At 42.9% G+C, this 26,446-nt stretch overlaps 1 protein-coding gene across 2 annotated transcripts in view; it reads left to right on the top strand.

Moving 5' to 3' along the window:
• The window catches only part of nfatc3a (nuclear factor of activated T cells 3a), a 63,773-nt gene that overhangs the window by 4,180 nt on the left and 33,147 nt on the right, over positions 1–26,446 (top strand). Inside the window, exons 1-3 of one of the 2 annotated variants that reach the window (XM_034076157.2) lie at positions 1,770–1,886; positions 10,293–11,475; positions 17,637–17,799. In XM_034076157.2, the coding sequence (XP_033932048.1) occupies positions 1,865–1,886; positions 10,293–11,475; positions 17,637–17,799 (1,368 nt within the window). In that variant the 5' untranslated portion in view covers positions 1,770–1,864. Of the gene's footprint in view, positions 1–1,769; positions 1,887–10,292; positions 11,476–17,636; positions 17,800–26,446 lie in introns of those variants that run through there. The other variant, XM_034076149.2, reaches the window with a different exon arrangement.

Here is a 26,446-nt window from a genome sequence, read left to right as displayed (position 1 = left end):
ACTGGTGTATGGTCCGCTTGAAAATAGTTCATGTTTTACCTACTGTAGACTCGAAAGACTCGTTGGCTGAACAATTGTCTTTTTTAAACTTTGAGATAACGTGGTTAGCTTTTAGTTATTTTGACCCCTCTGTCGTTTCCTAATCATAGTCAATTGGAAAATGCATAGTTTGATTATTTGTGCTTGAATTATGCTATTTCCCCTCACTCTGCTTTATGAGCGGGGTTTTAACCAATTGACTTTTTAAAACTAATGCAACAACAGGTAGTTAGCTCATAGACAGATATTCAAAAACCTAAAAAAAACATTTCAACCCTTTCAAGAAAGTCTATTAGAAAAGTTATCCCTCTACTCTGAACTTCTTCTTCACAATACACTCCATGTATGATATAAAATGTATGATATTAAATGAAAAGAAGAAGTGTGCATTTTAGCGTTTTTATTAATAGCAACTCCCCATTGCCTGTTCTCTTGTTTCGTAGTTTTACGGCAGATTTATCTTGAGATGGTTGATCAGCTTAGTCTTTTTTTTCTTTTTCTAATTTGTCAATTTAGGCTGTTGAAAACCAACACGCGTAGGCGGCCTCCTGTAGATTTACATAGGCAGGGGAAACCACGTGTCAAGTAGTATCTCAGTGTGTGTTGAGTAGCTTTATGCAAAAACGCCTCTCAATCCCAGACGTTGTAGCTCATAGTTATCATTGTGAAGCCAAGACACGGAACAGAGTCAGTAAGAGACGCGTTGCCGCTACAGACAGGCCTCACACCTGCTTTCAACTAAGGTTAAGCTTGGTTGAACACACTAATTATAGAACATATTTCCCCTTTCACTTATTATGAATTTAATTTCGTCATACAAACACTCCATCTCACTCACAACATGTATTTGGGCTTATCGCTTAAAGCACCACTTGATCCATCGGTGATAGAGTGGTGATAAAATGAGTTGTAGCAACAAGGTATTGGTGAGTTAGGGTTATGCAGGTCCAAGCAGTGGCCTCAATGGGCTCTTGAGGTGGTATGAGTCAGGGGGGGTGCACAAGTGCCCTTTATGGGTGGCATGGTAGACGATCCATAGCGGAGGTGTCTGGCTTTCTGCCCAGACATGCCATGTGGGGTTCAGATGGCAGGGGGTAATAAAAGGAGAAGGGGCACATGGCTCTCTCACTTGGCGAAGATGAACAGCATTTTTGTTTACCTACTGACTCTTGTTATCTTGAATGTTCTTTTCTTACTTTTGGATACACTCCATATACATTGGCTTCTTATCTCAAACCCAAAGACGTTGTTGTGGTTTGTCAATTGCCACCATGCCAGGCGGTACGTTGTAGACCAGCCGCCACCGGAAAGACTGAGGCGTCTTTCCTTTCTCACGTCTTTCTCTCAGGATGTGAAAGAGACCACCAGTGACATCAGAGAGGTTGATCTCGGCTAATGAAATCTCCAGATGCCAGCGGTCACCACAACCACTTACTGACTAGTTGGGTTTGATTTTGTTCCGCATGCTGTGGCATTTATTGTACCTGAAGGATTGTCTTTGCAACCTTTTTAGCATCAGGGATCAAACTGAGGGCAGCCATTGGAGAAAGCTTTTTGCCCTTGTGTATGTTGTTGTCATTGCTCCGCTTCTCTGAACCAAGAGCACGATCCTCGCAGTCCTTGTCGTGGGAAAGACTGAAATTACATCGCTCTCATGGTGGACTATTTTGAGCTCCCAGAGAGAGTGGCAGCGGGCAGGCGGCAGGTTCTAGTGACTCGTTTGTACTTAGTGCCGGAGAACCCCTCTAGTCCCAGCACGTCTGCAGCCTTCAACTTTTTTACTGCTCAAGCACTTTGCGATCTTAACGAGGAGAGGAGTGGAAGAATGCTGTGCGCTACATCGCCAGGTGAGTGTGCCGGCACTCCCACTCTCTAGCCAGGTGTGTGTGTGTGTGTGTGTGCGTGTGTGTGTGTGTGTGTGTGTGTGTGTGTGTGTGTGTGTGTGTGTGTGTGTGTGTGTGTGTGTGTGTGTGTGTGTGTGTGTGTGTGTGTGTGTGTGTTGGTCTGGACTTTACATTGAGGGGTGGGAGCCACCACTCAGGCAAGCAGCTGTCATCAGAGTACAGGCTGTACTGAAGTGCTGAAAGATGACAAATAAATACGTTTTTATTTATTTATGCACGTATGGCTAATTTTATTTTCGTATGGTCTCACTTTTTTGTTAAAATATGCCCAAATTTAGATTTAGTTGATATAGTTGTATGTTGTATGTACTGCACTTGATTCCCACTCGGCTAAAATGCAATTATAACGTATCTTTTTTTAGATTAGGAGGATTGTTTATATTACACATGTAGGACATGGATACTTTTTAATATGCATTAGTTGAGTTATTTTAGACAACCACAGGAGATAATATACCTATATATATATAATCAAAAAGTAAATAAAAGAAGAGAGGAAAACACACAAACAGAGCTAAGACGGTGGAGAGTTAGAATGTCCATAGACTTTGTAAATATTATAGTTTCATATTGAAGGCTTTATGTGACAGAAAAAGAGTGTTTATGGAACTACAGGTTCTAATACTTCTATGAAAATGTAAAAGGCAGAGAGGTGAACGGTCAGACAGTCATGCATTAGGTCCACATGTGGGGCTGGATCTCCATGTGGGTGCCCCATGACCCGACTGAACTGGAGGGGTCCCAGCACCCAGTGTGATGAATGAGACGTTTGTTTCCCGGGGCGAGGCATGAGTAAGTATGTGTGGCATCTGTCTAGTTTAAATTTAGTGTAACTGAAGCTACCGCTGGCTGCGCTGTATCAACATGTCGGAGGCTGCATTACACCAGAGAGAAAGCTGTTGAACTTCTGCATCTGGCTTCTTTTTCTCATATTTTCTTTGGTCTCTTTTACGATGAGGCTTGCTACGCAGGGATTACGCTGTTTTGAATCCCATTTGATTTTAGGCTGACTCTCAATGCCTTATTTCAGTCAGGCTAATGTGTGGTCACCTCTACATCAGGCACTTACCCTAACCCTAGGTGTGAAATGATCATTCTAAAATGAGTGTGCAAAAATAACGTGTGGATGCGCTCCAAAATGGTATGGTCTCTTCTATGCTTTATGATATATATTTTTCATAACAACCAAACCAAAAAGATAACCTTTTTTTGCGGATGTATGTATTTAAATATATTGACTTCAGTAGTTACATTTTTTAAAACTTGTAATGCACCAGTTTGATTTTCACTGCATAATGAGACCACATGGGTCACGGTTGGAATGTGGACCATGTGGACTTTGACAGCTGGGTGTAAAGGCCACACTAATTGTGGATAGAGGTTTTAAAAATATGAACTACTGGTCACATAATGCACATGCTTAAAAGTTTAAAACATGAATCAGGGCCCCAAGATATTCTCGTCCTCTTGGGAAACCTGTATGAACTTGAAGGGCTTTGAAAAACACAAAAAGAAAGTGTTTACCTACTTTAGGCGAAGTTATCTTCTGGATTTTAATTCCATTTAAGCTTTTGGAGTGGGAATTGCTGCCTTCCTGTTTTTTCCTTGATTATTTCCTGTTGATCACAAGCACGATAAAGAGCAACAGCACAGATGGACCCTTTACTTGAGGACACTGCCTTTCTTTTCACCACCTCACCATATCCTCATCATCCATGTGGTTCTGCCGGTACGCTTTAATTAATCTGCGTGAAGGTGGGTCAAGACCAGGAGGTTGTGCCATCACTGTTGACACGTGGAGATAAGGAAAGTGTACAGAGCTACATATAAAACAATCCGCCCTATGTATATATACTTAGTTCTAAAACAAGCATTATTGTGTTGATGCTTGGATATTCCAGGAACATAGTATATACAGTATAAAGTATAATAATCTCTATGATTTGTTATGGACTCGGTTGGAGGATATTGGTTGACACACTTGTGCATTTATCAGTGGTGTGTATATATACTGTAGACTCACTACTAAGACCTGCAGTTAGTAAATGTCACCTCTTCTCTTGCTCATGTCTCTCGCTTTGTATTTCTCTCTCAGACACACACGCACACACACACACACACACACACACACACACACACACACACACACACACACACACACACACACACACACACACACACACACACACACACACACACACACACACACACACACACACACACACACACACACACACACACACACACACACACACACACACACACACACACACTGTCTCTCGCTTTTTCTCACACATATACAGGCCCAAAAAAGCTTTCCCTGCATGTCCCTCTCCCTCTTGCTCTCTCTCTCTCTCTCTCTCTCTCTCTCTCTCTCTCTCTCTCTCTCCCTCTCTCTCTCTCTCTCTCTCCCCCCCCCCCCCCCCCCCGGGCAGACTTTTTCAGGCACATGCACAGTCAGCCCTGACAGATTGTTTAAATGTCAAGCTGCTAGCAGTAGCCTCTGATGTTATCTGCTCTGGGTTATTGCAGGCCATCAAGCAGCTTGTGTTCGCCTTGGAGGCCAATATCCTAATGCACTCTCCTGCTCCCACTGACAACCAACACATACATAAACCGAGTGACACACTGTTTGTTTACATGCACACAAGAAAACAGGTTAGTGGAAGAGGCAAAGTTAAGCGGGGGAGTAACAGCATTTTATTTTGATGCACTGTGAAAACCTTGTGGTTACAAGTAAAGCTTCTTAAATGCATGTAAACACACTTGGGTGTCAAAGATGAGGCTTTATACCAGACAAGATACATCAGTGAATGCATATATTATGCACTAGCAAATATTGAATGAATAGTGGTATATAATTATTCCGACAATCTGGTTTCCTTTTCTGTTGGATTTAATACTTATACTGTGGATTTTGGACATTTATCAACCTCATGAAAAGCTTTGATGGAATCACGGATGGGGTTTGGTTGTGGTCATATCTGTCGAATGAGTATGGTGCAAACCTCCTGAGGCTAAATGTAACTTCTGTGGTCATTCAGCTGTACGCCCTGAAAAAACATTTTGTTACAGACACATCTATTATGTGGCGTTTGTCTGAAGTGCTGGATATCTGTGTTTTCAAAGTCTAATGATTTCAAATAAATGTCATCTCAAGGCATTTGTTTTGATCAAATTGTAATTTAAATGTCGTTTGATATCTTTTTCAAATCCAGTTTTTTTACCTATTAGGGTTCAATTATACGTTTATCGTTTGCAATTATAGCCCTGCAATTTCAATGAAACCTATGATTTGATTACAATGGAAGAATAACCCTTTCCTAAAGCCTAGATCTCTTTATAGTACCAACTAATGTACTCTTAAGGCAATTAGTGGTGTGTTTGAAAGGGATCTTCGTGTGTTGGTGGCTATTTAGTTCAGGCGGTTATTTGGCACTCTATGTTTATCCCATAATGTTACCTCGGCATGGGATTGTTAATTAGGAGCTTAATTTAGCTGCCGGCATATGTTAACATTGGCTAAGTCTGCCGTTGGTAAGCCTCTGCTGGCTGGTGAGTCGTGTAACCCTAACGTAACATTACAGAACAATACGTCAGAATAACACCTAGCTCAGAATGTTACCTTATTTGTGATTTGTGCCTCATAACCGATAAAAGGAGTCTGTCCCGTTCTGCCCTCTTGCTCACTCTCACTGGATGTTATATGTGCTCACGGACACATTCAGGGCTCACCAGGAGGCTTGGCACACACCCATTCAGCAGGCTTAAGATACCCAGGTGTAGGCCAACCCTTATACGTGTGCATGTGCGTCACAGGCTCCGTGTTTAGAAACGTAGCCAACGAGCGAGTTATAGGAAAACCCAGGGGGTAGAAAATAGATTAGCTTGGACTCTGCTGCGAATCTCTACAACTATCTACATCAACAAAGTATTATGTTAAATATTACAATTCGAGTTGTTTTTAAGGTTATAATGTAATTATTACTTTATGTATTAATCAAGGTATACACTATTTATCAATGCAATGATAAAACTTGTGTTTTCTATTTTCATTAAGTGACAGCTGGGTCCTGATTACATTCTGCTGCTGCTTTGCATAAAAATAAGAGCAAATGTGTCCATGCAGTGACGCAAACAGAATTTGGACCGATGTGGACTGATACCTTTAGACCTCTGAAATGTAAAAAAATAAATGTTTCATGAGCATCCAGCACGGAGATAAAATGTACTTCCTTTAAAATGTGTTCATTTTGACTTTTATCTGGGGATATACCATATATCCCATGAGGCTTGTTAGTACCCGGCGGGGTAGCACACTTCTGCTCTGGTCTGTCGGTCAGCAGCTCTGGAGGAGGGCTGAAAGAGGACACTGGGCCCAACACAAAGACGTTGTACAGGGGATGTAAGCAGAGCCTGCTCTAATCAACCTGCTTGCCCACCACAAAGGGAACCCTGGCTAAGGTTACCCTTGAGCTCCAGCACCACATGGTGTTTGGGCTAGTGGGTAACCTAAGACAGCATATACACACAAACACTCATATACTTATACAGTAAGTGCAAAAAAGACACAGGAAGGCACAAAAGTACAACCACAGGCACACAGGGAAATACACACAGTCATACACCACCCACCCACACTTTGTTACCCACGTGCACACACATAAAGAGATTCTGGGTGAACTAGCAGGAACCTGCCTCAGCAATGAACTTGTCATCTTCTCTGAAAGAGACTAATCCTTCCCTCCCTCCGTAGTACACCGGGCTTTCTCAGAATGTGGGCCTGCGTGTCACTGCCCATCACAGGACCCTGACACGCTTTGTGGACAGTGAGAGTAGAGAAGGAAGCAACAACGTTTCTGTGGATTAAACGAGAATCCCCAGGCAGTGACGGTCAGCCGGTTGGGCTTTGTGTCAAGGAGCCAAAGTGGATGGCACCATCAACAGTGGGCCAGGCCGCTCCCTGTGGTTACCCTGAGAACACAACAGTCTTTGTGGTGTGTCGCACGTATCCACAAAGATGCTTCACTAAAACATCTCCCAGTGAGGAGAGCTATTATTATCTTCGGTACAGCAAAGCCTCTTACAGATCGTTCTTTAACCGGATTGGCTGTCTGATGTATGGATACGCTTTCAGGGGCTTTGCAACCAAGGCCATTGATACGAAAACAGTTCCATTGCTATCTCCTCTGCTCTCGTCTCCTCACCTCTCGTCTCCTCACATCTCGACTCCTAAGCTGTCCTCTTATCTCCTCTCCACTTCTCTCCTCTCCTCTCTGACCTGATTTCCTAAGGTGACTGTTGTTTGGCTCTGACTCAGGGGTTTCCCACCACCCAACCCTTACCCCACACTTGAGGGTTTTAGGTAGCATGCTAATGTTATATCAGGGCAAGGCTGTGGGCCAGGTAACAGGGTCTTCCCCTGTCCGACCCGCACTTTGCAACTCTGCTAATAACCTCTTCACAAGGTATGAAGTATAAAGAAATCCAAGGGTAGAAAAGTTGATGGCTTTTTGTGGCTATCCCACCTTTAGTCCCGTTTGTCATATTTTAATTTCACAACTTTAGGACATGGTAACAACGTGAGACAGTGTGGTCAATTTGTTATAAGATACTGATTGCATTTCATTTCCCTGTACAGTACATGACACTGATGCTGTATACTAAATGACCTATTGCTACTGACAGACATTGCAGCAACAGTGCACCTTTTCACAGTTGATACCACAGGTTGTTTATTGCAATGAATTCATTGTCAGAAATGCAAAAGACGAGTTTATTAAAACAGTGCCAGATTTACAACATTCAAACACAAGGCACATTTATCTGTGCCTTTCATTCTATTGGCGCTTGCTAATTGTGTGTAATTAGCACCTGATTAACTAAGGCAGCAGCTCATTGCTGAGTCAGCACCTAAGACTGCCCTGCAATGAATTCTAATTATCTGAATCCAATGTTGTTCTTGGTTTGATTCCACAGAGCTTAAACAGCCTTGTCAAGTTTTGTTTTGAGCGAAGAAGCTACACAGAAAAGCAAACTGAAGAGCAATTCAGAAGCAGATGAAAATGTATTTCCTGCATTCGACATTTTGTATTAATGTTAAATCCTTCGAGGTGAATATGTCTCTCTAAAGTAGTCTAGGATAAGGCTTCTTAAAAGGAACACTTAATGCAACGTGAAAGGGTTAATACCAGTCCTTTGGCCAATTAATAGCTATGTTTTTAATCCAGATTTTTATATTGGATTGATTTGAGTTGCAAATGTAGCTTTTATTAGTAGTTAGAAGAAGACGAAGCATCACTCATGAGATGGATTTGCTTTGTCATGATTATGACAGACGGGGGAATATTTTGCAACCAAGAAAGTCATGTCACTATGAAGTAATAGTTGTCTTTGTCTTTCTGTGTGCATGGTGTACTGCCTCCCTCTGTTATGGTGTGTGTTTCTGTCTTTAGTGGTGCCCTCTGTCTCTTTCTTCTTTCCTGTTCTCTTCATGTGATTTCCTAAGTCGTTTCTTTTCTTTTCCTCCCAGCCTCATTCTGTTCCTCTCGACGTTGTCCTTCTCTTCCCCCGTCAGTCAGACGCTGTCGTCAGAGGGTCCACTGCTGGGTCTTGTGACTGGCAGGCAGGGCCAGTGCGAAGCCGAGCGGCTATAAATAAAGAGCCGGCTGCTGTTGGATAGAGAGGACAGGAGGGCAGGAAGAAAAAAGCTTTTTAAAGCCACCTTTAATATCTGATTAAAAAAACATTACGGTTTATTATTTAAAAACAGAGGACACAAATATGCTAACGCCAATTCACTCAATATGAAGTTATGGTCTTTTTCAATGTGTTTGACAGTTAAACAAATATATTAGTTTTTGAGTGTACAAATATATTTTATTATCATACATTTGAGGAATATGGTGATTTCCAACCTTATCCTGGTTGCTTTAGCTAAGCTAGGTGTGTAAAGAATTGTCATTGGCTTTTTATTTATTAGAGTTCATATTTCTTGTGAAGCAGAGGTTGTATCTTTTGTATTGTATTAATAGCTCAAAAGTCCTAAAAAGGAAGTTTTTTGTGAAGTTTGATGTTGGTTAGGTGAGTAGTGCTCTGCAAAAGTAAACAATAATTGTAAAATGTATGTCCTCTGCTCTTCATGATACATAAAGCTTAATGGTCACAAGTTAATATCTGCATGATGAGATGTTTTGGGGAAAATCTCCACTTCTATATAAGAACATAAACATTAGGAATTCCTCTGGAAGGGGGGTGTGACCGCCCCATTGGGAGTAGCAGAGCATATCCAGTGGAAGTTTATCAATAACCTCTAACAGAGTAGTGCCAATGCGGACAGTGGGTTCTTGTCTATTTGTTTGTGTGTGGGTGTCTGTGTGTGTGTCTGTGTGTGTACTCACAGCCTGTGTTGGATGACCTTTGATATAAATAGCCTGCCGGCGCTAGCTGTGATGACAGCCGACAGCACGCACCGTTGTGTGAATTTGTTTCCTGAGTAGTGCTGTTCATCGGTTATCCCTCTTGGAGCAATGCTTGTATGACGGCCTGCTACCCAGCAACACTCTGGACTCCGATGTCCTGATTCTGGTCTTAATCGCAAACTCAGGTGGCAGACGCAATGTTATTGGTGCAATTTTGGCAACCAGAGAATCGAGCAAAGTCCTGGTCAAGGTGACATGACTAGTAGGAGAAGCAAAGTATCACCAGGTTGACATATACACGTGATCAATCCTCTTATCACTTTTAAATCAAAGTTGAATAGGCCTGTATGAGAGTATACCACTCTTGGTACAGTAATATAAAATATTCTCAAATATTATTTTTTCCCTTTCGTTGGGAGGTTGGCCGCATTATCAGTGTTTTATTTTGGATCTGGCGAGCCACCAGCAGCTCTACTTTTGACCGAAATGACTCCATTATTGGTTTTACACTGTCCATTCCTCTCCGCTGTCCTTCTGACTGTGATCAGGATGGGTTAAAGGTCGGGCTGGATGTGAACGATGTTTCAGCTTTGCCCAGTAGTGCTTTAGTCTGCTTAAACACCACCTTGACTCCGCCACTTAAGACCTAGGTATCACAAATGATCTGAAGAATGTGGCTTTAGGAGCTGTGACACAACTAAGGTGTAGAATTTTAACTCTCACTATTTTAATCTATGGGTTATTAACATAAGCTTTTAAACTTCTTGATGAGAGTGACTCTGGATATTCCTACCAACAGTTATTTGTTTATTACCTATTCTTTCACACAGTAAAGTCAAACTAAAGAACTGGAGAAATAACAAAAGTAATACTTGAACTTTTCTCTAGATTGCTGTATCTAAATCTTCTCTTTCTGTCATTCTCCTAGACCTGGAGCCCGATGACAACACGTCGTTCTACATCCTGAATGTGGGCCAGCCCCAGTCTATGATCACCAACCACCAGTCTCTTGGCCTGCCTCGTCATGGCATGCCGTCCCACTCCCAGTTCATCAGCTCCTCCCCACGCCTTCACTCACACAGACAAGGATCGGATCCTCCGAGATATGAAGCCCCAGACTCCAAGTATGGCTCCTCCCCTCTGCTGCCCTCGGCTCCTTTGGAGGCTCCGAAGGCCTTCGAGTGCCCCAGCATCCAGATCACCTCCATCTCTCCCAGCTGCCAGCAGGAGATGGACGCCAATGAGCAGGATCTGAGGGCCAATGGGCCTGATGGGGACTATCATGTGGATAGGCCCGTGTCCAGAGACCACCTGTACCTGCCTCTGGACCACTCGTACCGGGACACTTCGCTCAGCCCGAGTCCGTGCAGCAGCCTCTCCTCTCGGAGCTGGTTCTCTGACGCCTCCTCCTGTGAATCTTTCTCACACGTCTATGACGATGTTGACTCGGAGCTAAACGAGGCGGCGGCCCGCTTCACCCTCGGCTCCGCTCTGACTTCCCCGGGATGTATCTCCCCTCAAACCTGTGGGGGGGTTTTGGAGGAGCAGCCCAACTGGCAGCACCATCACCCCGCCTTCGTGCACCACTCCCACTCCATCAGCCTGTCACCCCGGACGTCCCCGTGCCACTCGCCACGCACCAGTGTCACCGATGAGAATTGGCTTAGCCCGCGTCCCACCTCTAGGCCCTCCTCACGTCCCACCTCACCCTGTGGGAAGAGGCGCCACTCCAGCGCTGACATCTGCTACCCCGCCTCCTTGTCTCCTCATCACTCACCCTCACCCACACCAGGACCTTCACCCAGGGGCAGCGTGACGGAGGACACATGGATCGGCAGTCCTTCTTTAGGCATGTCTCCCTTCCAGTGCTGTCCATCAGAGGCAGACATCCCGTCCAAGACCAGGAAGACGTCGCAGGACAGAACAGCAATGCAGACTGGGACAGGGGAGATGGGGCTAGATGACCAAGGAAATATGTCTCCTAATCTAGACTCTCCTTCTGACGATGGTCTCCACAGTCTGAAGAAGGACGGGCCCGGGGAACAGTTCCTCTCAGTGCCCTCTCACTTCTCATGGAATAAACCCAAACCTGGTCATACGCCCATATTCAGGTACACTTTCTGATTTTTGAGAATATTAGGAGACAAACTGTAGGATTTCACTAAAAACCATCTTGTCTCAATGTAGCTCCAACAATCACTTAAGGAAAGGATTCATGCAGATGTAAAGTGGGAGAGGAAGTGACAAAACATTTGAACTTTTCAAATGTCAGTGAGGACTTTCTCAACTTTTTGAAATAACTTTCTGTTGCAATCGGTTTTTTTCTTTTCTGTTTCCTGTTTGTATTTGTTAAGAGTTGTGCCGACATGTATAGGGGGCATAATGGACTCTTGATGGATTAACATCCTCAGACTAAGCAGTGTTTTTGACTTGTAGTAAAAAAGCAAAAGTCAATGTGACATTAACTGCATCTTGATCAGTATTTTGTTAATCATTGAGGCAATCACTGCTTGGCAAGACATCTTTATATGTGCTCAATCTTAAAATCAATCGGTAGGTCAACTAAACAATAGACCTCAGTGATGATTTTATTTGTATAGAGTGTTGCGAGGAGTCATAAATATTGGAAAGTTTGATCGAGGGTGACAAGTGTGATTGCGATGCTGTCAATGAGTATCTAGTAGCCCGTTGGATGAATAATAAGCCTTTGATAGAGCAGAGACATGTTCAATAGCAAGGGAACTTCGAGCTTTAGCAGTATCACCAGTATTCATCTGACTGAGTTACGTCATAGAGTAATACAAGTTGATTAGTTTGTGGCAGGGAACATGGGGACACACAGCACCAACCACTCCAAACAGGCACACAAACACACAGGCCACATATCCACATTAAAGAGTGATGGGTGATTTAAGGAACTCATAATGGAGTATTGTTGGAGAGGAGTCGGCTGTCTGTTCCTCAATGTGTGCAGCAGATGAAGACTTGGCCTTGTTTGTGTGCACTGGCCCCTAGCACTGTAAATCAGCACAGGGCACATATGGCAAGGGGGCCACACACACACACACACACACACACACACACACACACACACACACACACACACACACACACACACACACACACACACACACACACACACACACACACACACACACACACACACACACACACACACACACACACACACACACACACACACACACACACACACAGAGAGACACACAGACATAACACAAACGCCGCTCACATAGCCCTAACACTCTCCAGACAATAACAGGGTAACAGAGACGGCTCTATGATGAGTCACCATTTAACATTTGCATCTTTGCCCTTGTTAGTGAAATGTCCTTAGGCCACAGATCAGGGACAGAGCAGCAACAGACTCATGTCTACATCGCTGTGTCATGAGCAAAACAGAAGCTCCTGTTTTTCTCAACTATCCTGTTCATTCCAATAATGACCAAAAAGTACATACGTACGTGCGTACGACGTCATACATTACCGAACCATTAGGGGCAGCCCAATTATTTGAGACGTTATCAAACTCGCAGTATCGACCGATGCAATATCTAAATTGCAGTAAACTCAATATTGGGTAAGTGCACATTTGTCTTCAAACATTACTCTAAATGAAAGTATATGTTGGTGCTGCAGAGAAGTCCTGGCTTCTAAATGGGATTCTTCAGACTTTAAAAACATGCAGCTCGAGAACAATTGCCAAACCTGCCTGAGGTAGTTGCTCACACTGACATAAAAAAAGGGATAGTCTTTTAACAAAATGTAAACATGTCGAGTCAGACGGTGTTAGATCAGTGAGTTGAGTAGGTCTGTGTTTTGCTTGTCACCTGCGGCTCCTTTCAAGCTTTAAACAAACACCATAATTAACCAGGTCAGAGAAGGTCAGAGAAGGTATGGAAGTATGACAGAATACTGCCCTGGCCTACTTTGGAGTTGCCTTTGTGTATGCACATGTGTGTTACTAGTTTGTTGACCAGATGGCTCAGGTGGAATGGGCTGGCTTGGGTTAGGGGGGGTGGAGTTGTGTTCAGGCACTTGAGTGTTCAGTCTTCTCACGCCTTACTCCCTGAGCTCTCTGCAATGAAATATTAACGGCACTCTTATGACTTGGCTCCCAAAAGATTTATTTAAAAGTCCCATGTCATGCTTTTCTGGTTAGTACCCGTCCCCTTGGTGTTATGAAGGTTTGTCTGCATGGTAACGGTCTGCAGAGTCACAAACCCTCAAAGTGCACCCTGTAGCGAGTACAACTCTAACACAGAAAAGACCTGTCTGTGCTGCCCCAGAACGCCTCGTTGTTTACTTCGTGGGTATAGTGACGTATTTCGGGTATAGTGACGCAGCGAGCCGTTACGTTTGGACCAATCCGTGGACTCACACACACACACTCGGCGGGACGTTGCGAGGCTCGCTGCTGCGAGGAGCGGGACACTGTGAGCTGGCTCACTGGTGTGGGGTCTGCGAGACAGCGAGACACTGCGGAACTCAGCCTGGGGCCCCGGGCACACACACAAACTCCCAGCCAGGCTGCGGGTGTGTGTGTGTGTTTCGCGCTGGGTTTAGCTGTGTCTCGCTGTCTCGCAGACGACCACTGGGCTCACAGGGAGGGGGGGGGGGCAGGAGCTCCAACAAGCCGTTTAGGACAGAGAGTGAATACACATACTTTACAGAGATGCTGTATGAGAAACCAATGTGAGTTTGGAAAATTGCACAATGTAAATCTGTTTTAGTAGACCTCAACAATGGAATTATGATCAGTAGAAATGGCCATGACATGGGACCTTTAAAGAAAACGACGGTTTTACTCAGTGGCAAATACAGTATGTGCATCTCCAGTCAGTAAGATAGAATTTAGTAGCAGGAAAATAACAATGACCACTGCATCACTGGATAAGTAAATGAAATACAAGTATCAGAGGAACTGATGGTATTATTGAGGTTGGATGTATGCTTAATGGTATACCATACGGCAACAGAAAAAATGCGCTAAATGCTCAAGAAATAATTGTAATAGGCTTTCATTCTAAAGCTGCAGGACAACAATATAAACAGGGCTTCCATTGTTATGTACAATACATGTTTACAATGCATTGAAATATGTAACTAGGTGTCATTTCACAGCTTAAAATATGACTGGTTGGTGCAACATGTAGGCGACAGGATTCGTTGAATGCGCAGGCTGATGGTGGGACAATGGAGAAGAAATGTAGAGAAGGGTATTTGGGTAGTGGGACAGTGATCAGAGTGGGAGCCCCTACAGCATGGCTCAGACATTTGAGAAAGGTTATGCTGTGTCAGGACAGAGGCCACCGCTTCTGCTCTGCTCCGCCACAAAGCTCATATTTCCTCTGTCCTCCTCTACTCCTGTTACCGGAGCAGCCATGCTAACCCACACTTCTTTGGTGGTTTTGTCATAGTAACCGGGAGAAAAACAGAATTAGGATGCCTTTATACACTGTTTTAGATCTTAGATCGAGCAGCTGGCATGTGATCACAGATATTTGTTGACTATTGACACAACAGGCTAAACATGTTACCATCACGGTTACTCAGAGCAGATAATCAAACTGTCATAACTTTGTTTTGAAGCAGGATATGACTTTTATATAACTGTTTGTGATATACATTATGTGCCTAAAGTCTATAGTCACTGAGTTTCTTAAACTTGACAGTTACAAGTACAACTTAAAGTCGCTTTCGGTGACCTTTCAATATCACCATGTCATAGGAAAATGTGTGCGCAAAAAGCTAGTTGTTTCAAACATCTTCAAACATATCAGACACATGACTTTTCATCCCATAACTGCAGTGTTTCCTTTGACATTGGTGCCAGTCTGTGAGGCAGTGAAGTGACATGGCTCCACTGAAAGCCCGACTCAGATGTCTTTCATTCAGTCTGATCAGATTGGTCTGAACGTAGCCAGCACTTGACAGGCCTTTGGAAAGGGAAGAATTACGGGAGTCAGCCATGCTGGCTAAAACTTTACAAACTTTCCCTTGAGAATTATTTGTACTGTCAAAGATCTATCGTGCCGTTTAGACTTGGATGTTTGCATGCTAGGAGCTTCTACTGTTTATGACGATGGAGCCAAGTAAAAGCAAAAGCCACTGTGCCACAAAGAGCCTACAGTGGCCCACACTGTGCTAGAAATCAGTGTGTGGCATAGGCTGCTTCTTGGCCCATGACACAGCGTATACTACAGCTGGACTTGATTTACTGACTCAGCCCTAACATACACAGCTATAGACATAAAGACACACATGCATGGATTCGGTGAGAGTACAAACGCGCGCGCACACACACACACTCACATAAAGGTGTGTAATTTACGTCTATACTGCCACGCTAGTAAACAAGGACACTCTGTAACTGCTACCAGACAAAACACCTGGATGACACACATATAGCTTGTTCTGCCCTATAGTAGGCCTCTAGCGCCATGAATCATTAATTGTGTACACATTGTCAAGATGTCTCAAAAGTTTGCGTTTCATTTGGAAAAGGTTACAACTTGGGTTGATACTAATGGTTCATGCCAGTATTTACTAAATGTTTTCAGGGACAATCTGATCTAATGCACTCGGATGGACAGACACAGTTTCTCAGTGGAGAAGGCCATTGGGTTTTTTTATTTCTGAGTGCAGCTGTTCAAATATGATTGTGCACTACACAGTAAACAACTAAAAACAGACTAGGCATGGTGGAAAAACACACAATGCCAGCCCCTGTGGTGCACTGCACATTAAATAGACACACACTAGGGCTGCTCGATTATGGCAAAAATCATAATCTCGATTATTTGGGTCAATAATTCTAATTATGATTATTAAATGCGATTATTCATTGACTTTGAAAACATCCATTTATTGGATAAAAAAAATGTGAACAGTATGTTTTTAACAGTTGATTACCCAGAACTTTAAGTATAAAAAAAAAAATTATAGAAAAAGGTAATAATAAAAAAATAGTCGTTTTATTTCGATTACGTTGTTTTCGTAATCATTGCCAGCCATAATCGTAATCGCGATTAAAATAAGATTATTCAGGCCTATTCAACTTTGATTTAAAAGTGATAAGAGGATTGATCACGTGTATATGTCAACCTGGTGATACTTTGCTTCTCCGACTAGTCATGTCACCTTGACCAGGACTTTGCTCGATTCTCTGGTTGCCAAAATTGCACCAAATGATTTGATCAGCCCTAACACACACACACACACACACACACACACACACACACACACACACACACACACACACACACACACACACACACACACACACACACACACACACACACACACACACACACACACACACACACACACACACACACACACACACACACACACACACACACACACACACACACACACACACACAGTAATTTAGTCACTGTCACTGACACACACTCTCATCCTGACCCACACAGAAGACTCACAAAGAAAAAACCCCCGTAGTAAATGATTCAACCTTAGAGTCTTAACCTGACCTATTACCAGTGCTGTGTTTAAGGACAGGAGTAATGTATGTGAGCTCTCCAGTGATTCACCGTCTGCTGGGGCTGAGCATGTTATTCACACATTTCACACCTATTATCAGGCCACGAAGGGGAAACCACATTTTAACCTTTCCAGATTGCTGTAACAGCCGCAAAGTTGAAAGAGAGGTTGTCTGGCTTGACCCGACACTTTAATGTCACATAAATGACTCAAACAGATTTTGAAATGAGGCAAACCTTTTCTGTTAAGGCATATCATCATTGATTACATGTCATGCTCTCAGCTTTAAGCTTCAGGGCAGTTTTTTTAAAGCAAATACTACAACCAAATTTGTTTTAAAGAAGAGACACACGGACTGAGAGCTAATGTCCTGTATCTTTGCCATGAACTTTAGGAGACTAACGCCAGGTCTGAATATATGACCTCCAATGATAGAAGTGAACGTTAACCTGGGAGTCACCAAGTATATTTTGGACCCATTTTTCACAAGTCATATATATTTCAAACAATCTGAAACAAAAGTTACGGACGGACAAATCTGGAGAAAAAGACTGAGACCAATTTCTCATATTTGTTTATAACGCTTACATGAACTAACTTTCACTTTCTTTGAAGAGCATCTTTTTAAACAACCAAACACATCTTCACTTTTTACTTTTAATACATCTTTTACAAAAGGCTTGTATGTATCGGTTCAAAGGTCTAATCTCCTCTCCCTCTTTGTGTTTGCTTTGGTTTTCTCTCTCAGGACCTCCTCACTGCCTCCTCTGGACTGGCCGCTGCCGAGCCAGTTTGGCCAGTATGAATTGAAGATAGAAGTGCAACCCAAAGCCCACCACCGAGCGCACTACGAGACCGAGGGCAGCCGAGGAGCCGTCAAAGCTTCTTCCGGTGGCCACCCGATTGCCAAGGTAACATATTTGGACATGTTCCCACATGTTTGGTGCTCTTCCCGCTGCCCAGCGAAAACCCCAATCATTTTGTAATTTAACTCTGAGGCTGTAGACCATTACATAAATGTTAACAGGTTTAACTGTGAAAACATTGCTCATACTATGCAGACAAATTACCAAATCTCTTTGACATAACATTACTTTTGGTTTTGTGCTCTATTAAACAAAATACCAGCACTGATGTCTGCACCATACTGGGGATTACATTCCCCCCTGAGTTCATGGCTGATTTACTGTACGTGTTAACATGATGCTGGCCATGCATTAGTTAAGTGAAACCCACTTATCCAGCTCCGCTGCGTTAACCACACGGCAAAGACGTCAACTCGTGAGGCCTGCAGTGATGAAATAAAACATGAGAAGTAAACTGAAACGGACATATTTGATACATTTAGCAGCGGTTTCCTGGGAGACATTTCCAGGTTGTTGGGATTGCCTTTTCTACTGCATGTGAGTGAATTATATTTTATCCTAACAGTGTATCATCTTTCATATTTAAAATGCAGATAATTATATTTGAGTGATAAAATAAACATCGTCTGCTTCCACAGAAGTTGCAGTTAAGCACCTCTGTGATATTTGCAGAGAGCTGTCACTAAGGCCCCGTCCACACGGAGACGAAACGAAAACGAACCAAAGTCGTTTTCAAAAAAGTGAGAGAGTGAGAGAGAGAGAGAGAGAGAGAGAGAGAGAGAGAGAGAGAGAGAGAGAGAGAGAGAGAGAGAGAGATTTTGTTAGAGACTTTGTTAGAATTGCAGTGGCGTTTTAATCATTTTATTTGTCAAACTTTTTTAGAACTGAGCGAGGATTTTTCCTAAAAAAACGAAATGAAGATACTTGTAAGCTTTATCTTGCTGCCAGTTTTACGTTTCATTTTTGTTATGGCTTTTAGTATTGTATATTATTGCATCCAAGTGCACTATTAAAGAATAAAGATGCTTGAAAAGAACATTATAATCTCAATTGCAGGGACAAGAAACAAGCATTAGCTGTACTCTAAGCTAACTGACAGATTAAGTCATTTTATAAATATGCACTGTTCCTGTCAAATAAAATAATAAACTAAACCAAACTAAATGCAATATATTCCATCTGTGGTGAGTTAACAAAAATGCATCAGAAACAAGGACAGATTTCGGTACAATTATTATTAGCGTGTGTTGTGTTGTTTGGGACTACAGAAGGAAACCAGCTGTGGCTTTTTCAGTCTTTACTCATTATGCACTATTTACACAAGATAATTATTTAAAATACCAAAACAATCCAAAGCTGTGGACACAATACTTCCTGAAACAACATGGAAGCCCAAATGCCTGCCATTTGTTGCTTTAGAAACTCTATGCCCTCATGCAGTCTCCTTGAAGGCCAATCATTAAAGGAATGGTATGCTCATGACACTCATTTTTAAAAAATTATCATCCGATAAAACAGACCAGTCTCTGCCAGTCTCTCTTTTTTTTTTTTTAATCCGATGACATTATCAGTGATTTTAAACTGATTATATACCGAAATAACATCAACACTGTGGGCGCCGCCATTTCCCGGACGTGACGTAATCCATGCGTTTGGTTTTCGAAGACACGTTGATCTCCATGTTATTTACTGTAGTTTCTCTCTTCAAATATGCCTCACTGTATCGCGAAATATTGCCATAATTCGGATAGGAACAATCCACGGAATGCTCGGTTCCATCTGTTGCCAAAAGGTAAGCATAAGAAGTACATTCGGAGGCAGTGGCTAGCGAAATGTGGCCGGCCCGAACCGAGAGATTCACAGGCTCATGTATGCAGCGAACATTTCACATTTCCGGACGACTACTCTGAGAGTATGATCAAACATAACATGGGATTTAAAGAACAACCATTACTCAATTGAGATGCAGTACCATCGGTCTTTCTGGTGTCATCACCGACCAGGACACCAGTTCGGCCAGTAGAGAAATCGCCCTCTGCAAGTGTGAAGCGACGGAGGAGCAGAAGTAGTGCTCGGAGTAAGAATAAGGTATGTTATAGCGCATTTCCATTGCAGCGGCTAGCCCCGTTTTAACGTCCAGGCCAGGACAGTTTTTGGTGGCCTTTCCATATAGCGTAGTACCGGCTAGTGTGTATTTCCCCCCAGTTTTTCCGGCCCCATAAAATCGTGATTCTATGGCCAGGGACAACGAAGCTGAGTATGCTAAACTAGAGAGGGAATCGCTAGCAAGGGTGGTACTACATGCATACATATAGTATCTTATATAATCTTCCCATTATACACACATGCATTTCCAAACATTTGGACTACCTATGTTGGAAATGTATTATCTTTTCAATTTATACACGGCATCTATTTCACGTCTGTCCGTCCTGGTAGAGGGATCCCTCCTCTGCTGCTCTCCCTGAGGTTTCTCCCATGTTCCCTTTAAACTGGGGGTTTTCTTCGGAAGTTTTTCCTTGTACGATGTGAGGGTCTTAGGACAGAGGGTGTCGTATTGTCATACTGATATGTATGGCTGAATTCCCCCATCCAATCTCTTCACATTGGTCAAAACTTGTTCCTCTGCTGACGAGTCCGAACTGAAATACTCCACCATGTTTCCGTGTGTTGACAAAGTGAACGCATGGATGACGTCACGACCATCACGTGACTACTGAAAATGGCAAACATGGCGGCGGCCAGACGGAATATACAGGTCTTGATAAAAAAGAGCTATAAAATCATTATTTACCGGGGAATATCGCTGATTTCTTCAGGGTATGCTTTAAACATAACGTTTCACTAAATACTGAAGTTTTGATTAATTATCTAATGAGTGGACCATTCCTTTAACTGTTTCAACCTCAGCTGCACCAAGATTCTATCCTGCCATATGTGACGATGCATAATTTAGCTGTCAAATGGTTTCAACCGAGCGTTTGCCACGCTTGCCCTCATTCCTCTTCCCCAGAGGGAATTGGTATAGCACTGCAGTCGGCTTAACCGTGTGTGAAAGCGGCAGACCCTACGTTTCCTGTGTTAGGGTCATTTGTTTTATGTTATTATAGGAATTAGTTTGTGTTGAGCTAAATCTTGACCGAGATAAGAATCTAAAGCAGATCCAATAACGGTTAATCACATGTAAGGTCAAGCAGGGAAACTCAGATGGTAAGCCTCGAGAAATTAAGTAGATGAGCTTGGTTTACCAAACCCTTTGTTCTTGATGGATAAATTGCCATACGATAAATCTTGTATTACATTTTTTTATCATAGATGCCTTGACCTGTATACCTGTACTGTAAAGTTACAAAAAGTCAGTCACGTCTTTTATCTTAAGCAGTTTGTTGCTACTCCCAGTGCTGGAAATGAAAGATCTTTCTAAATCACAACGGCAAACTGCAATGTGGAGTCGCAGACAGAGAGTAGACAAAGCGAGAGCCCAAACAAACTACCTTTGCATATCATGAGCAGCGATTTGCTGAGCCATGTGAGAGGAAATGATCGGGTGAATGAGTTCTGTGAGGGAGGATCGGGCAAGTGACTTTAATTGCTCTTAATTGTTGGGTTATATCTGAGGTTAAACTTAAGCAAAACCTCATTCTGTATTCACCTGCTATCTACGTGCTGCTCCACTCTTTCTAGTGCAGTTGCTGTTCATTATTTTATTACCGCAAAATGTATATTTTGATGCCCTGCTGCAAATTGCTAACTAAGATTTTCAATATTGTTGATTCATAGTAACTCCCTTATACTTAAGCTCCAGCTACGTTTCACGATAGACTTACAATAAACCGCCTATGGGCACCTTTTGTAGTTTAGACAATATAAAAAAAATAGACGAACATAAAATGAACAGCCGGCTTGTGATAGATAGAATCAGCTGGTCTAACGTTCAGTCTGTGTTTACTAAACACCCTGTCCTCTATTGTTGGTCTTCTTAGCCTTTTTTGATGCTCTGTGCAAGGTCGTTTCCTTACCCTGTGACGTCCTTTTTTCACACAAAAAACTATTTTGTGTGATGTATTCATGTTTGAGCAACAGAATAGCATTTTCTTTGAGAGCTAGATACATGATCAGACTTATGTTAAATAAACAAAAACCTTCAACAAGGATAAACAACAGCAAAGAAAGTGCATTATTGGAGGGAATGTCAGAGTAAGTTGACCCAGTATATGTTTGACGCAGAAGGCTAGACCACCTGAAACCATTAACAAGCTCACACATACCGTGTTCCCAGGTGCAATGCAGGTGTGAAGCCAGCTACCCCCTGAAGGCCCGGTGACACAGGTGTCGACGTGTGTGATCGCAGCTTCTGTGGCACAGAGTTCGAATACATAGATTGGACAGTTTGGACTATATTTCCGATATGTCCGAAATTAGCAATTAGACGGGCAGCTTTGGGAAGGAGCCTTCCCTTGTTATAATGACAAACATTGATTTATATATAGAGATACGTTACTGATACAACAGCAGCTGCCCTTTCTAAAGATTGTACTTCTACCACCTCTCATTCCCCTCGGGTCTGGACTCTGGTGGTGTGATGTCACCAGATGACGGCACAGCTGCCATCTGGTGACATGGTGATGACTTCCTTTTGAGGCCACGCCGTTGCCTAGATCAATGCGCCACTGAGCTGCTGTGTCAACAGAAACAGGCAGTGGTTGAAGAAGGAGCTGTGGGCTGGTGTTGTTCACATGTGTTTCAAATCAAATAAATGTTGTGCTGTGAGTTACTGTGATGTATTCTCAATGCTTTGCTCATGCTAAATCCTTCTTGTATTCATCATCAGGCTAGTAACACTGTTTCAGTGTCTGTTGTTGGTCTTGAGTTACATTTAGTTTCTTTCTCGAGCCTGTTTGAGGTCGGCAAAGGCATTTGTGTTTTGGGATAAAACAATACACATTTTGTGAAGGTGAAGCCCACGTAGCAGTTTTTATACATTTGTGAGTTTCTGAAGACATGTATGGCTGAAAGCAAATAGAAACATGTTTGAAACCTTATATTTATTTTGTTCAATTCATCTAGAGATTCCACGTGGAGTTTAAAAGCTTGATGACAGTTCTGTGGCATCATGTGACCTGAACAAGTTTCCTCGTGTTCTGAATTCCCTAACTGGAATGTTATTTTTTTAATCATTTTTTAAGTTTTGTAAAGTATACTGAATGGGTGGCCACGTTGCCGTCTGAATCATCTTTGTGGAGTTCAATCGGCATTGTGTCCATTGCATGTCTGTCACAGAAAGCAGCTGCTTGCGATGATTGGACACACACACTCCTTGCATCTGCTTGCAGTGTCTTCCTGATTTGGAAGGACCTCATTAGTGGTGTCAAGTAGTCTCTGTTTGCAGTTTTGAGAGGTGTGTGTACTCTACTTTGAAGCTCAAACCACTCTCTCTAAACGGCTGAAGTACCGGCTTCAATTCCTGTCTCGCAGTAACATCATCTGGCATTAGCAAACAGACGAGTGAAGGTGTTGTTGAGAAACCCAAAGATGCTTCAGTCCTGCCATGCAAGCACCAAGACCTGGTTGTACAGACTTGAATCGCTCCATCATCTCGAGGTGGGAGGCCCAGCAGGTGATTCTGATCACATTCTGAGGCTACAGGCTTGTTGTCTTTGAGTTGTGTTTGTGGCCAAGTGTTGACATCTGATCATTTGTTTAAAGTTAATTATGAAAAGCTTTTGATTTTTTGCATTTAAGGGGGTAGGGTTAGGGTTACTGATTTTGAAATGATTTGAAATACAAAGATACTTTACATTAGTTACTTTAAAATGTCCTTTAAGTTTCTGTTTTGGTATCTCCTCGCTTCTTTATCCAGTGGCTGCAGCCATAGTTACCCTTACCTCTCACCCAGTGGCTCTTATCCACATTTCTCAGGGAGAATGGCCGTGTGAATCTTTTCAGAGCGCCTGTGTAGAATTTAATGGCTCAGTTGAGAAGCAGTTTTAGGTCAGTGATTTCTAACCTGTGGTTTTGGGCCCCAGGCGCAGGATGTAGGGGTTGTTAAAAAATGTAGCCACAGAAAATAAGCGGCAAATTAGCCACTGAGGAGATCCTTTTGCAGAGTCAGAAATATCACAATTTAGTTGAATTTGCTTATTATTATACTCAACAAGCTGGTGTTGTGAGCTGGTACTTGGTGTGTACCCGACCATGTAAACCTTTCTGTAACATTGAACGGAACAGAGTGACTAAGTGTGCTTTACATTTAAGAGTAGTCTATATATATATATATCAATACCTTTTGATTCGAAATAACTGTAAATTGTGCTCTGACATGAGGCTGCAGAGTCTGACTTCTTTTGAAAATAAGAAAGGATTAAAAAAGAAGTGTGGACCAGCTGTTGACCGGGGATCTAAAGAGAGACGGGTGTTCTAAAGGCAATGGTCAAAGCAGTCGGCTCCTTTTCTGTCCGTCTGTACGGTAGCCAGACAAACAAAGGCCACAACGCGTGACAGAGTTTACATTGCATTGTTATGACAGACAGGATTCATTGCTCGGGTTCTCTCAGCAATGCTTTGTGTTTCTGTGCAAAAGCTGACACTCAGAGCTAATGAAATCACAGTGTAGCTTTGTAAAGTAAGACCAATTACCACCTCTTCAAAGACATGTTCTACAGAGTCAAGATACATTCGAAAAATGAGCAATCTTCTGCTTTACATTAACATTCTACCTAAAACAAACATCGTGGTTTTGATAATGAAGTTCAAATGTTAACAACACTTTGAAATGATTGACCACCGGATCATCCCAGTGATTGTGCATTGAAGGAAGGCTGTTTTAGCCATTCCTCCGGGGCTAGCTGCAGACCATAATCGGTACACCTGTTGCTAGGAGACATATAAGTCCAAAGCCTCTCTGGCTTGCTGAGGTATCCTTGTGCGTATTTAAACAGCTTAATTGAGTGCTGGTGCACCCACACAAATATAAGGAGCCCCTCTGGTATTACCTGCTGCTTCACATTGAGGCAGGCAGACACAACAGAGAAAAGGCTGTCAGATACAGTGGAGAAACACACCTTCACAGGACTATACTTTATTACACCTGTCTTAAAGAAAACTGTGTCAAATCCACAGGGCCTCACTTAACACATCTGAGTGTAGCTGTGGTGTCTGGTAACAAGGATATTAAAAAGAATATGTCTTGTGTGTCTTATATCTTCATTGACTTGGATGTATTAAATGATTCTAACTCCAGCACTTGAATGCAAAGCCATGACCCCATTGATGTCTGTTCCAGTCATGCACTTCCCTCATCCATCACCCGTCACTTTTCTGCCCATCTCTGCTGCTGCTGCACTGAAACTGTACTTTGAACATTTTAAATATATTATTAACATTTTAAATTGTATACCCCGTTTATCTAGGCCCTTTTTGTTTTGTTTTATGTACAGTATGTCACACTGTGGGACTGCTGGAAACGGTATCTCGAGATTTCTGGATGTATAACACATATAAAGCTGACTTTGACTTTGAACTTATTTTTGAACTTACTTCTTCTTCTGCCTGTCCTTCTTATGCACTCGCTCGCTCGCTTGCCTTGACAGGTCTCTCTCTTACTCTGCTGTCTCTCAATAGACTGACTGCCATAATGAGGGAGACACACAGACAACAATGCAGGGCCATGCGTTCTGCACTGCGTGAACTGGCTCGACTCAGTGCTGCTTTGCCCCGGGGCTGTATTTGATGTAAACATGTTGGAAGCTTGGCTCTCATTTGTTGTAATCAGGCTTAGTGCACAGCGAGAAGTGAGAGGGGGAGAGAGACGGAGAGGTGTGTGTGAGTGAGAGAGAGAGAGAGAGTGAGAGAGAGAGAGAGAGAGAGAGAGAGAGTGAGAGAGAGTGAGTGGGGGAGGATAGAAATTGGAATAAGAGGAATTGAGCTTGGACCAGTCTAGCAAGGCCATATACAGCCCTCATGCAGTATACAGTAAACGCTGCTGTGTGTGTGCATGTATTGACCTTGTTTAAACAAACAGTACACCGGCCCCCTGGCTCTCTCTGCCCTCCCCAGTGTGCTAGGCAAACAGCAAGTGTGTGTGTGTGTGTGTGTGTGTGTGTGTGTGTGTGTGTGTGTGTGTGTGTGTGTGTGTGTGTGTGTGTGTGTGTGTGTGTGTGTGTGTGTGTGTGTGTGTGTGTGTGTGTGTGTGTGTGTGTGTGTGTGTGTGTGTGTGTGTGTCCATAGATCCTAGGTTGTGTTGCCCCAGTAGGGAAACCACTGCCAGATAAAATGGACCCACTCGTGACCTTGACCACCGATTGCTCCTGTTTTTATATCTGTTGCGCACACACACACACACACACACACACACACACACACACACACACACACACACACACACACACACACACACACACACACACACACACACACACACACACACACACACACACACACACACATACATCTCTCAACCTTTCAAAGTTAACACCACTGTTTTGTGCTTAAATCCACACATTCTAACACACACACCACCTCCAACACAGGCCTTAGGGCTATAGTTTACATCAACGTGAGTGTACGTAGCTGTTTGCTCACACACACACACACACACACACACACACACACACACACACACACACACACACACACACACACACACACACACACACACACACACACTCACACTCACACTCACACTCACACTCAC

Source organism: Pseudochaenichthys georgianus, chromosome 3 (assembly GCF_902827115.2).
Source record: "Pseudochaenichthys georgianus chromosome 3, fPseGeo1.2, whole genome shotgun sequence".
Classification (NCBI taxonomy): Eukaryota; Metazoa; Chordata; class Actinopteri; order Perciformes; family Channichthyidae; genus Pseudochaenichthys; species Pseudochaenichthys georgianus.
The sequence above is the reverse complement of the archived record's forward strand: the minus strand, read 5'-3'. Positions and strand labels throughout refer to the sequence as shown.